Raw genomic sequence first — 18,389 nt, forward strand, 5'->3', positions numbered from 1 at the left:
ATTAATGCTACTATCACTTTTGTTAGAGAACCTTCTCTTTTCAGATGGCAGTGACCTTGGGATGATTCAGAAGGCACCATGGTGCTGAGAAGAAGTGACAGAGGAGTGCTCGGAACTGAAATATCTCTACCATGCCTTCCAAGGCTCAGGGTCCATTGCAGAAGAGGTGGTGGAAAGCGTATAAGAGCCAAAGGAAGGTTAGGACTCCTCACAACATGCTCCTCCCCAGACACAAAATGGCCTGGCTATCCAGGACCTCACAGTGCCTGATACTCCCTACACAAGACCATCATAAGGAGGAAAAGATCATGACATCAAAATAAAAGAGAGACTGATTGAGAGGGGGAGGGGATATGGTAGAGAGTGGAGTTTCAAAGTGGAAAGTGGGGGAGGGAGGGCATTATAATCATGGAAGTTGTTAATAAAAAAAATATGTATGACAAGGATTAAAAAAAAAAAAATGTAGGCCTTGATGGTAGGTGTGACCTGTTAGTTTTCTTTTCCTCCATTTACTTAGACAATCATAGAGCGCTGCTGGCTTACTTGGAGCACAGTCTCAGGTGGAAAGGGAAATACATTTACATCTATGTGCAACTATATAAAGTAGATATAGCCTGCTGGGTGTGGCGGCACACACCTTTAATCCCAGCACTCGAGAGGAAGAGGTAGGAGGAGGATTGAGGCAAAAGGATAGCTGAGTGTTTAAGACCAGCCTGGGACTAGAGTAAGTTCCAGGTGAGCCTGGGGTAGAGTGAGACCCTACCTTGGAAAAAAAAAACAACATATATATATGCCCTGGCCTGATCCCAATAGGTGTGTTTAAGTATATTAACAGACAGCATCCAGAAATACTCTTGGTGGGTTGGAGAGATGGCTTAGTGGTTAGGTGCTTGCCTGTGAAGGCTAAGGATCCCGGTTCGAGGCTGGATTCCCCAGGTTTCACGTTAGCCAGATGCATACACGTCTGGAGTTCGTTTGCAGTGGCTGGAAGCCCTGGCATGCCCATTCTCTCTCTCTCTTATCTACCTCTTTGTCTCTCTGTCTGTTGCTCTCAAGTAAATAAATAAAAATAAATGAAAAAAAATAAAGAAATACTCTTGGAGCCGGGTGTGGTGGCGCACACGTTTAATCCCAGCACTGAGGAGGCAGAGTTAGGAAGATTGCCGTGAGTTTGAGGCCACCCTGAGACCACACAGTGAATTCCAGGTCAGCCTGGGCCAGAGTGAGACCCTACCTCAAAAAAAAAAAAAAAAAAAACAAAAAAAAAAACAGAAAGAAAGACTCTTGGAGCTGGGCTTGGTAGTGCACGCCTTTAATCCCAGCACTCGGGAGGCAAAGGTAGGAGGATCACCATGAGTTCAAGTCCGCCCTGAGACTCCATAGTGAATTCAGCCTGAGCTAGAGTGAGACCCTACCTCAACAACAACAACAATAACAAAAAAACAAACAAAGAAAGAAATACTCTCGGGGGCCAGGATGGTTCAGCTGTTAAGATGCTTGCCCATATAGCCTAAGGATTGGAGTTCAATTCTCCAATACCCACTACCACCAGATGCACAAAGTAGCACATGTGTCTGAAGCTCATTTGCAATGGCTAGAGGCCCTGATACGTCCATTCTCTCTCTGTGTCTCTGCAGGGAAAAGGTGGTGCACACCTTTAATCCAAGCACTCAGGAGGCTGAGGTAGGAGGATCACTTTGAGTTTGAGGCCAGCCTGAGACTTTATTCCAGGTCAGCCTGGACTAGATCAAGACCCTACCTTGAAAATAAAGAAAAGAAATTTCTGGCTAGAAAGATGACTTAGTAGTTAAGGTACTTCCTGCAAAAAGTAAGGACCCAGGTTCAATTCCCTAAAACCCTCGTAAACCAGATGCACATGGTGATACATGCATCTGGGGTTCATTTACAATGGCTAGCAGCCTGGCACACCCATTCTCTCCTTAATAAATAAATAGTATTTTTTTTAAAAAGAAATCTCTACACTCAAGTCCATCTTGCAAAAAAAAAGGGACTTTATTATAATTCTTCTGAATACAAACTGGGAACAGTGAACTGAAACAGTATGTAGAGCCGGGCGTGGTGGATCACGCCTTTAGTCCCAGCACTCGGGAGGCAGAGGTAGGAGTATCGCCATGAGTTCGAGGCCACCCTGAGAATACATAGTGAATACCAGGTCAGCCTGGGCTAGAGCAAGACCCTACCTTGAAACACCAAAAAATTAAAAAACAAAAAACAGCAGCACTTAGTTGTTAGAAAAGAGAGTGAATAAGCACCATACCTCTGTTCCTTAGAAAATCTTCAGGGAGGTCTGTACATAAAATTTCTTTACTGGATTGCATCAGGAGATTCTCCTACAGTAAAAAAAGAAAAGAAAAGAAAGGCTGTCAATGAAGATGCAGAAATACCTAACCTCCCAAATACCAATTATTATTTTAGAGACTTCATTACGACTCCAGAGAATGTACGAATAGTCACAAGGATCAGGACTGAATCAATGCTCAAATTTAACTTCTTCAGAACTTGAACCTGAAGCAGATGTTAACACAAACATTAGATTTTTAAAAAATTTTTGTTTATTTATTTATTTATCTATTTGAGAGCAACAGACAAAGAGAGAAAAAGGGAGAGAGAGGGAGGGAGGGAGGAAGAATGGGTGTGCCAGGGCCTCCAGCCGCTCTTCAGCCCCAAACATTTGTTTTTAATGCCTGCTTCTTCTGATTTTTTTGTTTTATTTTTCAAGGCAGGATTAAAGGTGTGTGCCAGCACCCTTGGGGTAAGCCTCCTTTTATTAAACTCAGAAACCCTTAAATTTACAAAATCAGCTGCCAGCCCTTCAAGTTTTCCATCATTTGATTTGAATGCCTACTAGAGCAGTTCACAACAACTGGGGACCTGTCCTGAGCTGGGTGCATCTTACTCCCCTCTTCAAACAAAACCTTCTCTGATGGGGGTGAAAGCGAGGCATCCTAACTTGCTTGCCAAAGGCCACTGAAGGAGTATATAGGTGACAGTGGGTAACCTTGACCCAGGTGAAGTGTACTGTGCAGGTGCAGGTGCTGGCCGGTCATGGCTTGGGGCCAAGTTACCTCCAGGAAGACTAGACACGTTGAAGGGAAAAGGGGACTGGAGCATGACATGGACCTCATGGCTGCCAGCCCTGGTCACTGCCCTGCCCTGCACTTAAACCACGGTTCCACTGTGATTTCAGAAGGCTGTATGAGCTGGGTATTGCAAACACTTTCAGAGGCTGAGGCAGGAAGGTGGTGAGTGTGAGCGCAGCTTGAGTTGCCACCTAGTGAGATCCTGTCTCAGAAATCAGAAAAAAGCAAGAAAAGATTAATCCCAGCACTCAGGAGGCAGAGGTGGGAGGATCGCCAAGAGTTCGAGGCCACCCTGAGAGTACAGAGTGAATTCCAGGTCTAGACTAGAGTGAGACCCTACCTCCAAAAACAAAAACAAACAAAAGAAAAAGAGGAAAGTAGAGGAAGAAGAAGAGGATAAAAGGGGGGGAAATGACAAAGCAATCTGAGAAACTGACAAGGGTTGAGATGAAAATGAAGAGGAAGGAAGCATGAAAGGTGAAACGAGATGCGATGATGAAGGTGAAGACAATTACTTGAGGAGTTCCCAAACCACCTTCGAAAACAACTATTTAGTATTTACTGGATCATGAATTTAATTAACTTTTTTTTTTTTATGAGCAAAGTAGTTGTAATATAAACCACTGAATTACCAATTACCCAAATGCCAAATAATAACTTCCTATGACATTCCACTTTTCTCTAGACCCTCTTGTAAATTATTTGAGGACTTTGCCCCAACAAAATTGTAAACATTGTTAGGCTTTTGTGTAAGATTCCTGTTATAGTGCAGATAGCTGTCTGATGAGTCAATCATTCATGGCCTACTTAGTTACATCACCATAATAACGTCTTTACTTTTTAATATAAAAAAAAATTTTTTTTTTTGGTTTTCTGAGGTAGGGTCTCACTCTGGTCCAGGCTGACCTGGAATTCACTATGTAGTCTCAGGGTGGCCTTGAACTCACTGTGATCCTCCTACCTCTGCCTCCTGAGTGCTCGGATTAAAGGCGTGCGCCACCAAACCCAGCTAAATAAAATCTTAAAATTAGGGTTAGAGAGATGGCTCAGCGGTTAAAGGTGCTTGCTTGCAAAGCTTGTTGGCACAAGTTTGATTCCCCAGTGCTCATTTAGAGCCAGATGCACAAAGTGGTATATGCATCTGGAGTTCATTTGCTGCGGCAGGAGACCCTGGCATGCCCCCCTCTGTAATAAATATGTAAATAAATAATTAAAGAAAAATCTTAACACTAAAAAATAAAAAAGAGGTGGGGGCTGGAGGAATGGCTTAGCAGTTAAGGCGCTTCCCTGCAAAGCAAAAGGACCAAGGTTTGATTCCCCAGGACCCACATAAACCAGATGCACAAGGTGGCGCATGCATCTGGAGTTCATTTGTTTGCACAGCTGGAGACCCTGGCATGCCCATTCCCTTTCTCTCTGTGCCTCTTGCTCTGTCAAATAAATAAATAATAAAATATTTTTTTTAAAAAGATAGGGCTGGAGAAATGGCTTAGTGGTTAAGTATTTGCCTGCAAAGCCAAAGGACCCAGGTTCTATTCCCCAGTACCCATGTAAGCCAGATGCACAAGGTGGTACATGCATCTGGAGTTCATTTGCAGTGGCTGGAGGCACTGGCATGCCCATTCTGTCTATCTGCCTCTTTCTCTCACTCTCTGAAATAAATATTAAAAAAATAAATAAATAAAAGAGCTAGGGCTGGAGAGATGGTTCAGCAGTTAAAGGCACTTGCTTACTTTCCAAGCCTGAAAGCCTGACTGGCCAGGTTTGATCCCACAGTACCCACGTAAAGAGAGATGCACAATGTGGCCTTGTGTCTGTGGCTCCTTTGCAGTGGTGGGATTCCCTGGAGCACCCATACTCACTCTCTCTCAAGTAAATAAAATAAAATAAAAATATTTTTAAAAAAATAAGAGGGCTGGAAAGATGGGTAGAAGTTAAGGCACTTGACTACAAATACTAATGACCTAAGTTCAATTCCCCAGTACTCATATAAAACCAGATGCACAAAGTGGCACATGCATCTGGAGTTCCTTTACAGTGGCTAGAGGTCCTGGTGCATCTATTCTCTCTCTGTTTCTCTTCTTGTGAGAGAATAAAAAAGGCTGGAGAGATGCTTAGTGGTTAAGGCATATGCCTATAAAGCCTAACGACCCAGGTTCAAGTGTCCAGTGGTTACATAAAGCCAGATGTACAAGGTGGCACAAGTGTCTGGATTTCGTTTGCAGTGGCTAGAGGAGCTGGTACACCCATTCTATCTACCTGCCCCCCAACAAACGAATAAAAAAATGTTTAAAAAATTTTAAATTAAAAAAAAAAAAAAAGGCAGCCAGGTGTGGTGCGCATGCCTATAATCCCAGCACTTAGGAGGCAGAGAAAGAAGGATCACTTTGAGTTCAAGGCCAGCCTAAGTTCCAGGTCAGCCTGGGCTAGAGTGAGACCCTACCTCAAAAAACTAATAAGATAATATAAAATAAAATTTGCAACATTTATTTTTGTAAAAAAAAGTCTTGTCATTCTGGATTTGATTCCCCGTACCCACTTAAAGCCAGGTTTACAAAGTGGAGAGGCAAGAGGCTCTGGGGCACCAATTCTCTCATGCAAATCAATAAACTTAAAAAACTTGGCCAGACATGGTGATGCACACCTTTAATCCCAGCACCCTGGAGGCAGAGGAAGGAGATCACTGTGAGTTTGAGGCTGCCCTGAGACTACATAGTGAACTCCAGGATGACCTGGGCTAGAGGAAGACCAAAATTTGAAAAATAAAACAAAAAAAATTAAAAATATGGGCTGGAGAGATGGCTCAGACTTTTTGCAAAGTCTGACTGCTTAGGTTCAACTCCCCAGCACCCATGTAAAGCCAGACGCATAAAGTAGTGCATACATTAGGAGTTTGTCTACAATGGCAAGAGGTTCTGGTGCACCCATGCACACTTTCTCTGATTGCAAATTTAAAAAATTAATAAAAAATTAATAAATATAGTGATTGATGGCTATGGTGGCACACACCTTTTATCCCAGCACTTGGCGGTAGAGGTAGGAGGATTGCCATGAGTTCTAGGCTGCCGAGACTACATAGTGAATTCCAGGTCAGCCTGGACAAGAGTAGAACACTATCTTGAAGGGGGAAAAAAAAAAAAGGAATCAAGACCCTTACAAAAGTTCTGGGTGTGGTGGATCAGCCTGTAATACCAGTGCTGGAAAGATAGAGACAGGAAGGATCCCCGTGACTCACTGTTAACCAGACTAGTCTAACTGGTGAGCTTCGGGCCTAAGAAGGATGGTGTTGGCTATAGAGATGGCTTAGTGGTTAAGGTGCTTGCCTGCAAAGGACCCAAGTTCAATTCCCCAGGGTCCATGTAAGCCAATACACAAGGTGATACATGTGTCTGGAATTCATTTGCAGTGGCTAGAGGCACATTCTCTCTTTCTCACCATATGCTTCTTTCTCTCAAATTAAAAAAAAGCAGGGGGCGGAGATCCTGAGCATGACATTTAAGTCATCCTCCAGATGTACCTGCACATGCAGGCAGTGCACATGCACACGTGTGTGCACATATGTACACACAATAAATTGTGGCAATATAATTTTGTTTGAAGAAAAACACAAGGAATGTACCTAAGTCTTTAAGCAATATTGAATTCACTGAGACCTATCTCAGTCTCTAAGCAGTCTAGATAGAATATGTAAAATTTTCCCTAAGCCTGCTGCTGGCCCAGGAAAATCCAGATACACAAAGTGGCACATGAGTCTAGAGTTAATTTGCAGCTGCAAGAGGCCTGGAGTACCCAGTCTCTCTCACACATTTTCTCATAAATAATAAATAAATTCACACAAATCACACAAAAGTGGAATTCTTGTGAATATAGCATGATAAAACCAGTTTCCCAAACAGCATCGGGTACTTCAAATGATCAACCCTTAATTTTGTTTCCTTACTTAATGCTCCATTTACCTTCAAATATATTATGTCCCAAAATGTTCTACCATGTCATGGCTAAAAGACAGTAAGTTTTTCTGTATCCATCTTAAGCAGAGGTATTGTATCACGCAACCAGTTTTTACAAAATGATCAAACCAGACAGATGTAAGTATTATGCTTAGAACAAAAACCAAATGCACATACCATGCACAGCAAAAAGAATCTAAGCAGGCATCGTGGTGTATGCCTTTAATCCCAGCACTCGAGAGGCAGAGGTAGGAGGATCGTCTGAGACTACATAGTGAGTTCCAGGACAGCTTGGGCTACAGTGAGACCCTATCTTGAAAAACCTCAGAAAAGGGCCCAAAACAAAAGAATACTGTATGATTCTACATATATGAAATATCAATAATCAGAAAAATAGGAAGAGGGCTGGAGAAACAGCTAACAGTTAAGGCACTTGCGTGCAAAGCTTAAGGACCCAGGTTCTATTCCCCAGAGCCCACATAACCCGGATGCACAAGGTCGCACATGTGTCTGGAGTGCCTTTGCAATAGCTAGAGGCCCTGGAGCACCATTCTCTCTCTCTCTCTCTCTCAAATAAATAAAAAATATATTTTTTAAGAAATAAATAAAAGCCAGGGGTGGTAGTGCATGCCTATAATTCTAGCACTTAGGAGGCATTGGTAGGAGGATCACCATGAATTCAAGGATACCCTGAGACTACATAGTGAATTCCAGGTCAGCCTGGGCTAGGGTGAGACCCTACCTTGAAAAAAAAAAAAACCCAGAACAAAAAATAAATAAATAAAAACTGGCAGGGAATGTGGCTCAGATATAGACTGTTTTGTCTAGCATGCACAAGACCATGAGTTTGATCCTCAGAACTATAGGGGAAAGAAAAATATAAATAAGGGCTGGAGAGATGGCTCAGTGTGTAATGTGTCCCCAGAACCAAGGTAAAAATGCCAGGTGTGGTACGGTGTGCCTGGAAGGTGCCAGTCCTGGGGAGACGGACAACAGACTCCTTGGGACTCACTGGTTAGTGAGACTATGGAGTGAATTCCAGGCCAGCCTGGGCTAGAGCAGGACCCTACCTCAAAAACCAAAAACAAAGCCAGGTATGGCAGCGCACACCTTTAATCGCAGCACTTTAGTACTTGGGAGACAGAGGTAGGAGGATTGCCATGAGTTCAAGGCCACCCTGAGACTGCATAGTGAGTTCCAGGTCAGCCAGCCAGAGCTAGGGAGAGACCCTACCTTGGAAAACAAAACAAAACCAAACCAAAAAAAAAAAAAAAAAAGGGGGGGCTGGAGATGGCTTAGCAGTTGAGGCGTTTGCCTGCAAAGCCAAAGGATCCAGGTTCAACTCTCCAGGACCCACATAAGCCAGATGCACAAGGGAATGTATGCAGGCCCTGGTGTGCCCATTCTCTCTCTTTCTCTCTCTCTCAAATAAATAAACAAAAACAATGGACACATTTTAAAAAAAGTCACACACAAACACATGCAAAGGATTAAAAAAAAAAAAACCACAAGAGGCTGGGGCATGGCTCCATGGGTAAGAGTGCCTGTACAAGCATGAGGACCACAGTAGAACCAAGTTCCATCTCAGCACACGCGTGGACAGCTGGGTGTGGCTATGCGTATCTGTAACCCCAGTCCTACGGTGAGCAGAGACAGGTGAATTCGGGGACTCACTGGTCAGCCAATCTGGCCAAAAAAAAAAAAAAAAAAAAAAAAAAGGCAGCAGAATGTTGTGAGAAAGAGAGGGCTTCAGTGAGAATCTTGTCATAAGGAAACATGCTGATGAAGGATGGAAGAAAACACCTGACATCTTCCCCCATGTTCCTCTGGCTTCTGCACATGTGCACATGGGACATACGCATTTGTACACACCACCAACACATGAAAAATAAATAGGCCAGGCATGGTGGCACACCTCTTTAATCCCAGCACTCAGGAGGCAGAGAGAGGACTGCTGTGGGTGTTTGAGGTCAGCCTGGGACTACAAAGTGAGTTCTAGGTAAGCATGACTAAACTGAGACCCTACATCAAAAATAAACAAACAAACAAAATTAAATTTCTTAACATGCAAAACTAAGGAACAGTCTCTAACGTACTCACCCTATGAAGCCCTACATGTGGCAACAGCCTCCCCCAGAGATTTCTCTGTGACATTCTACTCTAGTCATGACATTACCAAAATTAAGGACTTAGCACACACATTTTTAAGCATCAAATGCACAAAAGTATGATTTTCAGCATCTCAGCAATTCACACAATAGCTATAGCACAGGTGTACCCTTTTTTTAAAGTAGATAAGCATTTCCTTCAGGTGCTGTGTGAGACACACACACTCTTAAAAAAAATGGAATTTCAAAGGGGAAAGTGGGGGGTGGAGGGAGGGTATTACCATGGGATATTTTTTATAATCATGGAAAAATGTTAATAAAAATTGAGAAAAAAAAAAAAAAACAGCTGGAGAGACGACTTAGTGATTAAGGTGCTTGCCTGTAAAGCCTAAGGACCCAAAGGACTCATCTGGAGTTTTATTTGAGAGAGGGGGAGAGGCAGATAAAGAGAAAAAGTGAGAGAATGGGCATGCCAGGGCCTTCATCCACTGCCAAGGAACTGAGATGCATGTGCCACCTTGTGCATCTGGCTTACATGGGTCCTGGGGAATCAAATCTGGGTCCTTTGGCTTTGCAGACAAGCATCCCTCATATTATGTTTTTTTTTTTAAATATGTATTTATTTTATTTGGGGACTGGAGAGATGGCTTAGTAATTCAAGATGTTTGCTTGCAAAACCTGACATCTGGGCTCAAATCCCCAGTAACCACATAAAGACAGATGCACTAAGTGGCGCATACAGCTGGAGTTCATTTGCACTTGCAAAAGGCCCTGGTGTGCCCATTCCCTCTGTTTCATGTTCTCTCATACTCTCTCTGTCACATTCCCTCTGCTTTCAAATAAATAAATACAACTCAAAAAAAAAAAACAAAACTATATACAATCAACATTTTTGAAAATATTTCAGGATTTAAGTTATCTGTATTATTTGTTTTGTGTCTTGAGGTAGGATCTAGCTCTAGCCTGGAATTTACTATGTAGTCTCAGGCTGGCCTCGAACTCCCAACAATCCTCTATCTGTGCCTCCAGAGTGCTAGGATTAAAGGCCTGTGTCATCACATACAGCTCAAGTCACCTGTATTTTATCGTGAGAAGCATCACTGCCAAACTACTACACACCTTCAACTTGGCGGAGTTGAGATCTCGCTCCTTACCTGCTTTGGGCTGATCTTTGCTCTAGTGGCCAAGGCATGTTGGCATGGCTCTTCCTTTGCTCTCTCACAGAGATCTCTGATAACCTCCGCCTGGTCCTTTTGATCTCTGAAGACCTTTAGCTCCATGCTCTTGGTTCTTTTTTCCCCATCCAAGATCCCAGAGGACACAGATTCTCTTGCTGTGGGGTCCACTAGCCCATGCTGCCCAGTCTTGTCCCCATGATCCAAAGTCTCAGAGGTTTCTTCACTACAAGTTTCTGCATGAGTCCTCTGCAGCTCCAAGGGCAATGCCCTCCTCTCACTTGTAAGAGATCTGGCCAGTCCAGGTTTGACATCCGGAATCACACTGGGCTCAGGGTCCACATGAAGCTCTTTGGAGACACTTATTGGAAGCTCGGAGTATATTTCCTGCACCGCGGCAGACATGGAGGAATCAAGCGGGACTGGCTGAGTCTCTATTCCAGATGACAGCATGAGGGCAGATGAGATTGCGGAGCGGAGTCCTTCACATCGACCGCTTCACACTGACACAAATGAAAGGAAGGGTCACAAATTTCAAGCCTTGGCAGGGTAAAGAAAGCTGTTTTAGTTCGCCTGGGTTAAAATATGGAAAACAGACCCACGGTGATGGCACACACCTTTAATCCCAGCACTCAGGAGGCAGAGGTTGGAGGACTGTTGTGAGTTCGAGGCCAGCCTGGGACTACACAGTGAATTCCAGGCCAGCCTGGGCTAGAGGGAGACTCTACCTAATAAAACCAAAATATATATATGGAAACAAATTCTACTTCAGGGCCTGAGGTGATGGAGACAGTTCAGCGGTTCAAGGCACTTGCTTGCAAAGCCTTTCGGCCCAGGTTCAACTTCCCACTGCCCAACGAAACTTCCTACCTGGGGAGACGCAAAACACATCTATTCACCTCAGACAGCCAACGCTATACACCAAAGCATGACTGCACCAAGACCAGTTTTGGTGAATCAAGTTATTGGGGTTACTTGCAGAGGAGGGGAGGGGTTGCCTAAAGGTGACTATAAGGCAGCTACATGGCTGAGAAGCCCACCCCAGCACAGGTGACGACTAAGCAAGGCTGCAAATCCGGAGCTCGCTGGGTTGGTGGGAGCCCCCTGACTTTCCTTCTTTCCTCTGAAGGAAATGTTACAATTCAGGGAAAATTGCTACACAGCTAGACATACATGAGACTGCAGCAGCTAGAGATCTTGGCCCATCTATTCACACACATACATACAAACACACAGACACACACACACACACACACACACGCGCGCGCGCGCGCGCGCGTATGCACAAATAATTTTAATAGGCTTTACTACAAATGCCAGCAGTATCTGATACCAGAAATTTTTCATGAGTATGAATATGTGCAAAACTGCCTCTTAACCTTTAATAGGTATGTATATAATTACAATTAATATATTGCCTTGTGAATAATTCTCAGGTTGTTGTTTTTGCCTGTGTGCCCTCTGCACAAACATGGAGGGCATTCTTTTGTGCTGGGGCTCAAACTCAAAGCTTCGTGAATGCCAGCAAGGTTGTTCTACCTCTGAGCAACATTTTTTACATATTTTCATTAGCATATATTAATTATACATAAGCTCATTATGTTTTCACACTTTTATATAATGTATTTTTAAAATATTTATTTAAGAGAAAGAGAGGCAGGCAGACAGAATGGGTGTGCCAGGGCCTCCAGTCACTGCAAATAAATTCCAGACATATGCACTACCTTGTGCATCTGACCTACATGGGTACTGGGGAATCAAACCTGAGTCCTTAGGCTTCATAGGCAAGTGCCTTAACTACTAAGCTATTTCTCCAGCCCCTTATATAATATATTTTGAATGAACTGTATCATAATAAAGCTAGTATTGGAAAAGAGATGAAAAGGTGGAGAGACGACGTAGTGGTTAAGGCGCATGACTGCAAAGTCTAAGGACCCAGGTTCTACTCTCCAGGTCCCATGTAAGCCAAATGCACATGGTGGTGCATGCGTCTGGAGTTCATTTGTAGTGGCTGGAGGGCCTGATGCGACCATTCTCTCTCTCCCCCCAGTAGGTAAATAAAAACAAATAAATCTTTAAAAAGAGAGAGCCAGTGTGGTGGTGCACACCTTTAATACCAGCACTCAGGAGGAAGAGGTAGGAGAATCCCCATGAGTTCAAGGCCACCCTGATACTACATAGTGAATTCCAGGTCAGCCTGGGTCAGAGTGAGACCTTACCTCAAAAAAAAAAAAAAAAAAAGGAGATGAGGTTAAGGGTGCTTACTTACAAAAATGTGCTGGCTCAGGCTCAATTTAACCAGTACCCATGTAAAGTCAGACTTTAAAAGTGGCACATGAGAGTTGGGCATGGTGACACACACCTTTAATCCCAGCACTGGGGAAGAAGAGGCAGGATTACTGTGAACTCAAGGGCAACATGGGCTACAGAAAGAGTTTCAGGTGAACATGGGGAAGAGCAAGACACTACCTCAAAGATGAGGGCTGGGAAGATGGGTCAGTGGTTAAAGGCCCTTGGTTGAAAAGACTGCCAGTCTGGGTTTGATAACCCAGCCCCCAAAATAAAGATGGGTACAAGTGGCACATGGACCTGAGCTCCCCAGGTGCCTAATGACAATGGGAAGAAGAACCAGAAAATCTGAAGATTGGAGCTTCTAGGGTCAGGGAGTTTGAAATCTGTAGTCCATTTGCAGTGGCATGAGACCTTGTCTCAAAGAAGGTGGGGACACAGACACCTTTAAGTTGTCCTTAATGGATCCTGTATCCCACAGACATACACATAAAAACAGGGAGGACACCTGAGAGACAGAGGTGGTTGCATCACTGTATATGATAGTACATAGTGAATTCTAGATCAGCCTGAGCAAAACCATACCATGAAAAACTGGAAGGAGGGAAGAAAAGTGAGGGAACAGGGAAAGATACTTCTTTTTGAGTCAGGGTGTCAATCTAGCCCAGGTTGGTCGTGAAGTCACAGCTATCCTCCTACCTCAGCCTCAGTGCTGGGACTATAGGTGAGCCACCATGCCAAGAGCCTTTTGAGCTGAAAATAATTATTTTCTTTAATTTAATTTTATTTTTTGTTTTTCGAGGTAGGATTTTGTCCTAGCCCAAGCTTACTTGGAATTCAATATGTAGTCCCAGGGTGGCCTTAAACTCATGGAGATCCTCCTAAGTATGCCTCCCAAGTGCTGGGATTAAAGGTGTATGCCACCATGCAGGGTTTCAAATGCACAAATGAACAGTTCAAGGCCTGGTCTCCAGGCCAGGAGGATGGGGGTCCTAATTCTGACTCCACTTACTAGTTGTATAGCCTCCAGTATTTTCCTGGGTTTGTTTTTCCCATATAATTAGGAAAAAGTTAAAATAATTACATGAAAATCACATGACTCTAAAAGATTAACTTCTATTTCTCTTTGTTTCAGAAAAACACAGACATCAATAAAAGTGGTACAGAGCTTAAGGGCATCCCCTCAGCAAAAGTACTCAAGGGTATGTGAGGTAATTTAAGGACACGTTAGATTGAAAGAGGGAAAGGGCTGGAGGGACAGCTTAGCGGTTAAGGCCTTTGCCTGCAAAGCCAAAGGACCCACATCAGCCACATGCACAAGGGAGCACACACATCTGGAGTTCGTTTGTAGTGGCTGGAGGCCCTGGCAGGCCCATTCTCGCTCTCCCTCTTTCTCTGTCAAATAAATAAGTAAATAAGAACAAAAAAGAAAGAAGGAAGGAAGGAGGGAAGAAAAACAAGGAAAAGTTTTCCTCACCTTGCCTTCAGGAAATTTGGATGAATTAATTTGTCCACTACCAAAAATCAAAAACACAGGGGAAAAGAACCAAACCAAAACAAATTTACCAGTGAAGGATTAACAATGCAGCTCTCCATCTTATTAGAATATTTTATAATGCTGTGAAACCTGACATAATGGCAACATTTTGTCATTCAACTTTCCTAAAACAATGTTCTGTCAGTAATGCCCAGGGTACTGGCTCATACCTTGAATCCCAGCACTCAGGAGGCTGAGGAAGGAGAATTGCCTTGAGTTAGAGGCCAGCCTAGGCTACAAAATGACTTCCAGGTCAGCCTGGACTACAGTGAGAACCAACCTCAAATAAATAAATAAATAGTAAAGATGGGCATGGTGGCACATGCCTTTAATCCTAGCATTTGGGAGGCAGAGGTAGGAGAACGCCATGAGGTTGAGGTCACCCTGAGACTACATAGTAAATTCAAGGTCAGCCTGAGCTACAGTGCTACCCTGCCTGGGGGGGAGGGGTCACACTAGAGACAAAAGAATCTGAAAGCAAGGCAAGGTCACACATATACTACATACACCACACAGCTTTAACATGGAGTATATAGGAAATCTTAAAGGCATCAAATCTTTTCCCCCTTTTATCAGCATGCAGAAAAAAGACAAGGGGAGTAAAATTGAAAATACTCTCCATTTCTCTGAGAAAGACCATCTTGATAAAAAAAAAAAAAAATTCATAGGGAGGGCTGGAGAGATGGCTTAGCAGTTAAGCACTTGCCTGTGAAGTCTTAGGACACTGGTTCAGGGCTCGATTCCCCAGGACCCACGTTAGCCAGATGCAAAAGGGGGTGCCTGCATCTGGAGTACGTTTGCAGTGGCTGGAGCCCCTGGTGCACCCCATTCTCTCTCTCTGCCTCTTTCTCTTTCTATCTGTCGTTCTCAAATAACTAAATAAAAATAAACAAAATAAAAAAAATTCATAGGGAGCCTTAATCCCAGCACTGGGGAGGCAGAGGTAGGAAGATCACTGAGTTTGAGGCCACCCCGAGAATACATAGTGAATTCCAGGTCATCCTGGGCTAGAGTGAGACTCTACCTCAAAAAAACGAAAACAAGCTGGGCGTGGTGGCGCACGCCTTTAATCCCAGCACTTGGGAGGCAGAAGTAGGAGGATCGCCGAGAGTTCGAGGCCACCCTGAGACTACAGAGTGAATTCCAGGTCAGCCTGAGCTAGAGTGAGACCCTACCTCGAAAAAAAAAAAAAAAATCATAGGGGAAAAAGAGAAAAGAAGAAACCATTTGTACCACTCTAGACAGATAGGAGGAAAGTCTCCTCAAAGGAGCAGTGTTTTCTTGAGACAGCAAGAAAGAGGTTGGAATCCTCTAGAGTGCAGATAAGAGGAAGCCTTTTTGTCACTACAGCAGGCAGGGCCAGTAGGAGAGAACATCTAGTTAACAATCTGTGGATACAGGGCTAGAAAGACTGCTTATCAATAATGATGGCGGGGGCTCGATTCCCTAGTACCCATGTAAAGACAGATGCACAAAGTGGTGCATTCATATCTGGAGTTCATCTGCAGTGGCAAGAGGTCCTGGTGCACCCATTCTCTCTTTCTCTGCTTGCACATAAATAAAAATACTGGGCTGGAGAGATGGCTTAGCGGTTAAGGCGCTTATCTGCAAAGCCTAAGGACCCAGGTTCGTCGACTCTCCGGAGCCCACGAAAGCCAGATACATAAGGTGATATAAGCATGCACAAGATGGCGCATGCTTCTGGAGTTCAACTGCAGTGGCAGGAGACCCAGGTACACCAATTCATTCTCTCATTAAAAAAAAATAAAGTCCAGCGTGGTGGTGGCGCACGCCTTTAATCCCAGCACTTCGGAGGCAAAGGCATGAGGATCAGATCGCCATGAGTTCAAAGCCACCCTGAGACTACATCGTGAATCCCAGGTCAGCCTGAGCTACAGTGAGACCCTACCTCAAAAAAAAAAAGAAAGAAAGAAAAAGGAAAAATTTGAAAAAATAAAATTTAAGAGAGGGGGAGGGATGGAGGCGGAGGGAGAGAAAATGGGCAAGCCCGGGCTTCTTGCCAGTGCAATGGAACTCCAGATGCATGCGCTACTTTGTGCATAAGGTTTTACATGGATACTGGGGAACTGAATTCAGATCTGCAGGCTCTGCAGTGAAGTACCTCTTTAAGTGCTGAGCCATCCCTAAAGCCATCATACTGTTAATAGTGTAAGGGAAAGGAGCTCGGTGAACTGGGAGACTAGAGAAAGCAAGGCTCCCTCCGTGGTCACGATGGGGGGGGGGGGGGAAGAGAGGAAGAAGAGCTGCTTTAAATTCAAGGTGTACAACGAAGGAGGGAAGACAAGTCGCTTGCAGAAAAGATCACCTCCGTCACTTTAAGGGAAGTTGAGAATCTCTTTTTCATCTGGAGGGTACGGACCAAAGTGTGTGTGTAGAGAGTGGGAGGGGGGTGCAGTGAGGTCTTGTTTGAGGGTTACCGCTTAATAATCCCTCCTTAGGAACAATTTGAGAATTCCCTCTGGCACCCTGCGAATGGGGTCCACCTACGCCGACAAACACACGAGCAGGGGCGTCGTCCACCCCGGAGGAGAGAAGTTTGGGGGGGCTCCCCCTCCCTGCAGATGGGAGGTGGAAGTCTTCCCCCCCCCCCCACGAAGCTATGACTCCAAGAAGCCGTTTGCTCCAGGAGTCCTGGGTCCTGGTCTCCTCCTCCCCTTTTCTGGATCATTCTGCAGGCCCAGAGCCTGGGAGAGACCGGCTCAGTCCGACGGTGGGTGCCCCAGCCGAGGCCCTGGTGGGACGGCCCACCGATCCACTCCCTCCCCCGCACCCCAAGGCTTCCGCCCCTCCGCCGGCCCTCTTACCCTGCGGCCTGCTCCGCGGCCCGTACCGTCCTGCCAAGCCGGGCCCGGCATACGCAGCCCCCGCCGATTCCAACTCCGAGGCCCCCGGGGTGGTGGTGGAGGGGGGGGGGCGCTCGGGCCGCTAGCGCTTCGCTGTCTCTATGGTCTTCCCCTCCCTCCCCACTGCACTTCCTCATCCGGGGCCAGAGCCAGCCATGCGACCTCACCCACGTCCCGCCCCCTCCCCCTCCCCCTCCCCCTCCCCACGCACGGCGCGCGCACGCCGCGCCGCCCCGCCTCCTGCTCCTGGCGCGCACAGTCCCCTCCCCCGCCCCGCTGACTCTTAAAGGGAAACGACCCTGCAAAGGCTACGTGCCGCGGTTCACACAGTGCACTCGTCTGACTTGCATGGCGCCAACTCCAGGGACCCTCCTCATCTAGTGTCCATTATTAATAACTGGAATCAATGTCTTAGGTCACACCACTCCCCTGCACCTTCTAAGAACACTGGTCAATAAAAATGACATCCGTGAGAGGGGAAGGGGACATGATGGAGTGTGGAGTTTCAAAGGGGAAAGTGGGGGGGGGGGGGAGGAAGCGAGGGATTTACCATGGGTTATTATCTACAATTATGGAAATTGTCAATAAAAAAGTAAATTTAAAAAGGTGATATCCGTGAAGTGAATTAAGTATTCATTCCTTACGGCGGAAAGTGGGTTTCATTTCTTGTTCCTTTTTAAGATTTTATTTTACTTATTTATTTATTTGAGACACACAGAGGGACAGACAGAAAATGGGCACACCAGGGCCTCTAGCCACTGCAAACGAACTCCAGGCAGAAGCATGTGCCACCACTGTGTATCTGGCTGTCTGGCTTTCATGGGACCTGGAGAATCGAACCTGGGTCCTTAGGCTTCACAGGCAAGCACCTTAACCGCTAAGTCATCTCTCCAGCCCTCATTTCTTAATTATTTGTTGTCTGCCTCTTCTCATCTCTATTTTATTCAGTGCTAATTTCACAGCACCTAAAGCAATGTATGGAAGACATTTGAAAGGAAAAAAAATAGGGAATTAAGTATTTATATAGTTAAGAAAAACAAGTATGTCTATAGGACATAATCAAATACAGATATAAATTAAAAATAAGAAATCTCTGGGGTGGAGAGATGGCTTAGCAGCTAAGTGCTTGCCTGTGAAGCCTAAGGACCCCAGTTCGAGGTTCGAACTGTACCCAGTACCCACGTAAGCCAGATGCACAAGGTGGCACATGCATCTGGAGTTCATTTTCAGTGGTTGGAGGCCCTGGTGCACCCATCTCTCTTTCTCTCTCTTTCTCTCTCTGCCTCTCTCTCTCTCTCTCTGTCTCTCTCATATAAATAAAAAGAAATTAAAAAGAAAAAAAGGAAATCTCTGGCTGGAGAGATG

General features: G+C 44.9%; 1 protein-coding gene across 4 annotated transcripts in view; it reads right to left on the minus strand.

The window, feature by feature from the left end:
* Prr14l (proline rich 14 like) overlaps window positions 1–17,174 on the minus strand; it is a 70,992-nt gene extending 53,818 nt beyond the window's left edge. For 2 of the 4 annotated variants that reach the window (XM_045133079.1, XM_045133078.1), the window contains exons 1-3: window positions 16,986–17,173; window positions 10,314–10,837; window positions 2,279–2,351 (exon numbers count right to left, since the gene is read on the minus strand). In XM_045133079.1, coding sequence (XP_044989014.1) covers window positions 2,279–2,351; window positions 10,314–10,787 — 547 coding nt within the window. In that variant the 5' untranslated portion in view covers window positions 10,788–10,837; window positions 16,986–17,173. Of the gene's footprint in view, window positions 1–2,278; window positions 2,352–10,313; window positions 10,838–16,985 lie in introns of all 4 variants that reach the window. The other 2 variants (XM_045133080.1, XR_006633237.1) reach the window with 1 other exon arrangement.
* Between the last annotated feature and the right edge of the window lie 1,215 nt (window positions 17,175–18,389).

This window comes from Jaculus jaculus, chromosome 13, assembly GCF_020740685.1.
Source record: "Jaculus jaculus isolate mJacJac1 chromosome 13, mJacJac1.mat.Y.cur, whole genome shotgun sequence".
Classification (NCBI taxonomy): domain Eukaryota; kingdom Metazoa; phylum Chordata; class Mammalia; order Rodentia; family Dipodidae; genus Jaculus; species Jaculus jaculus.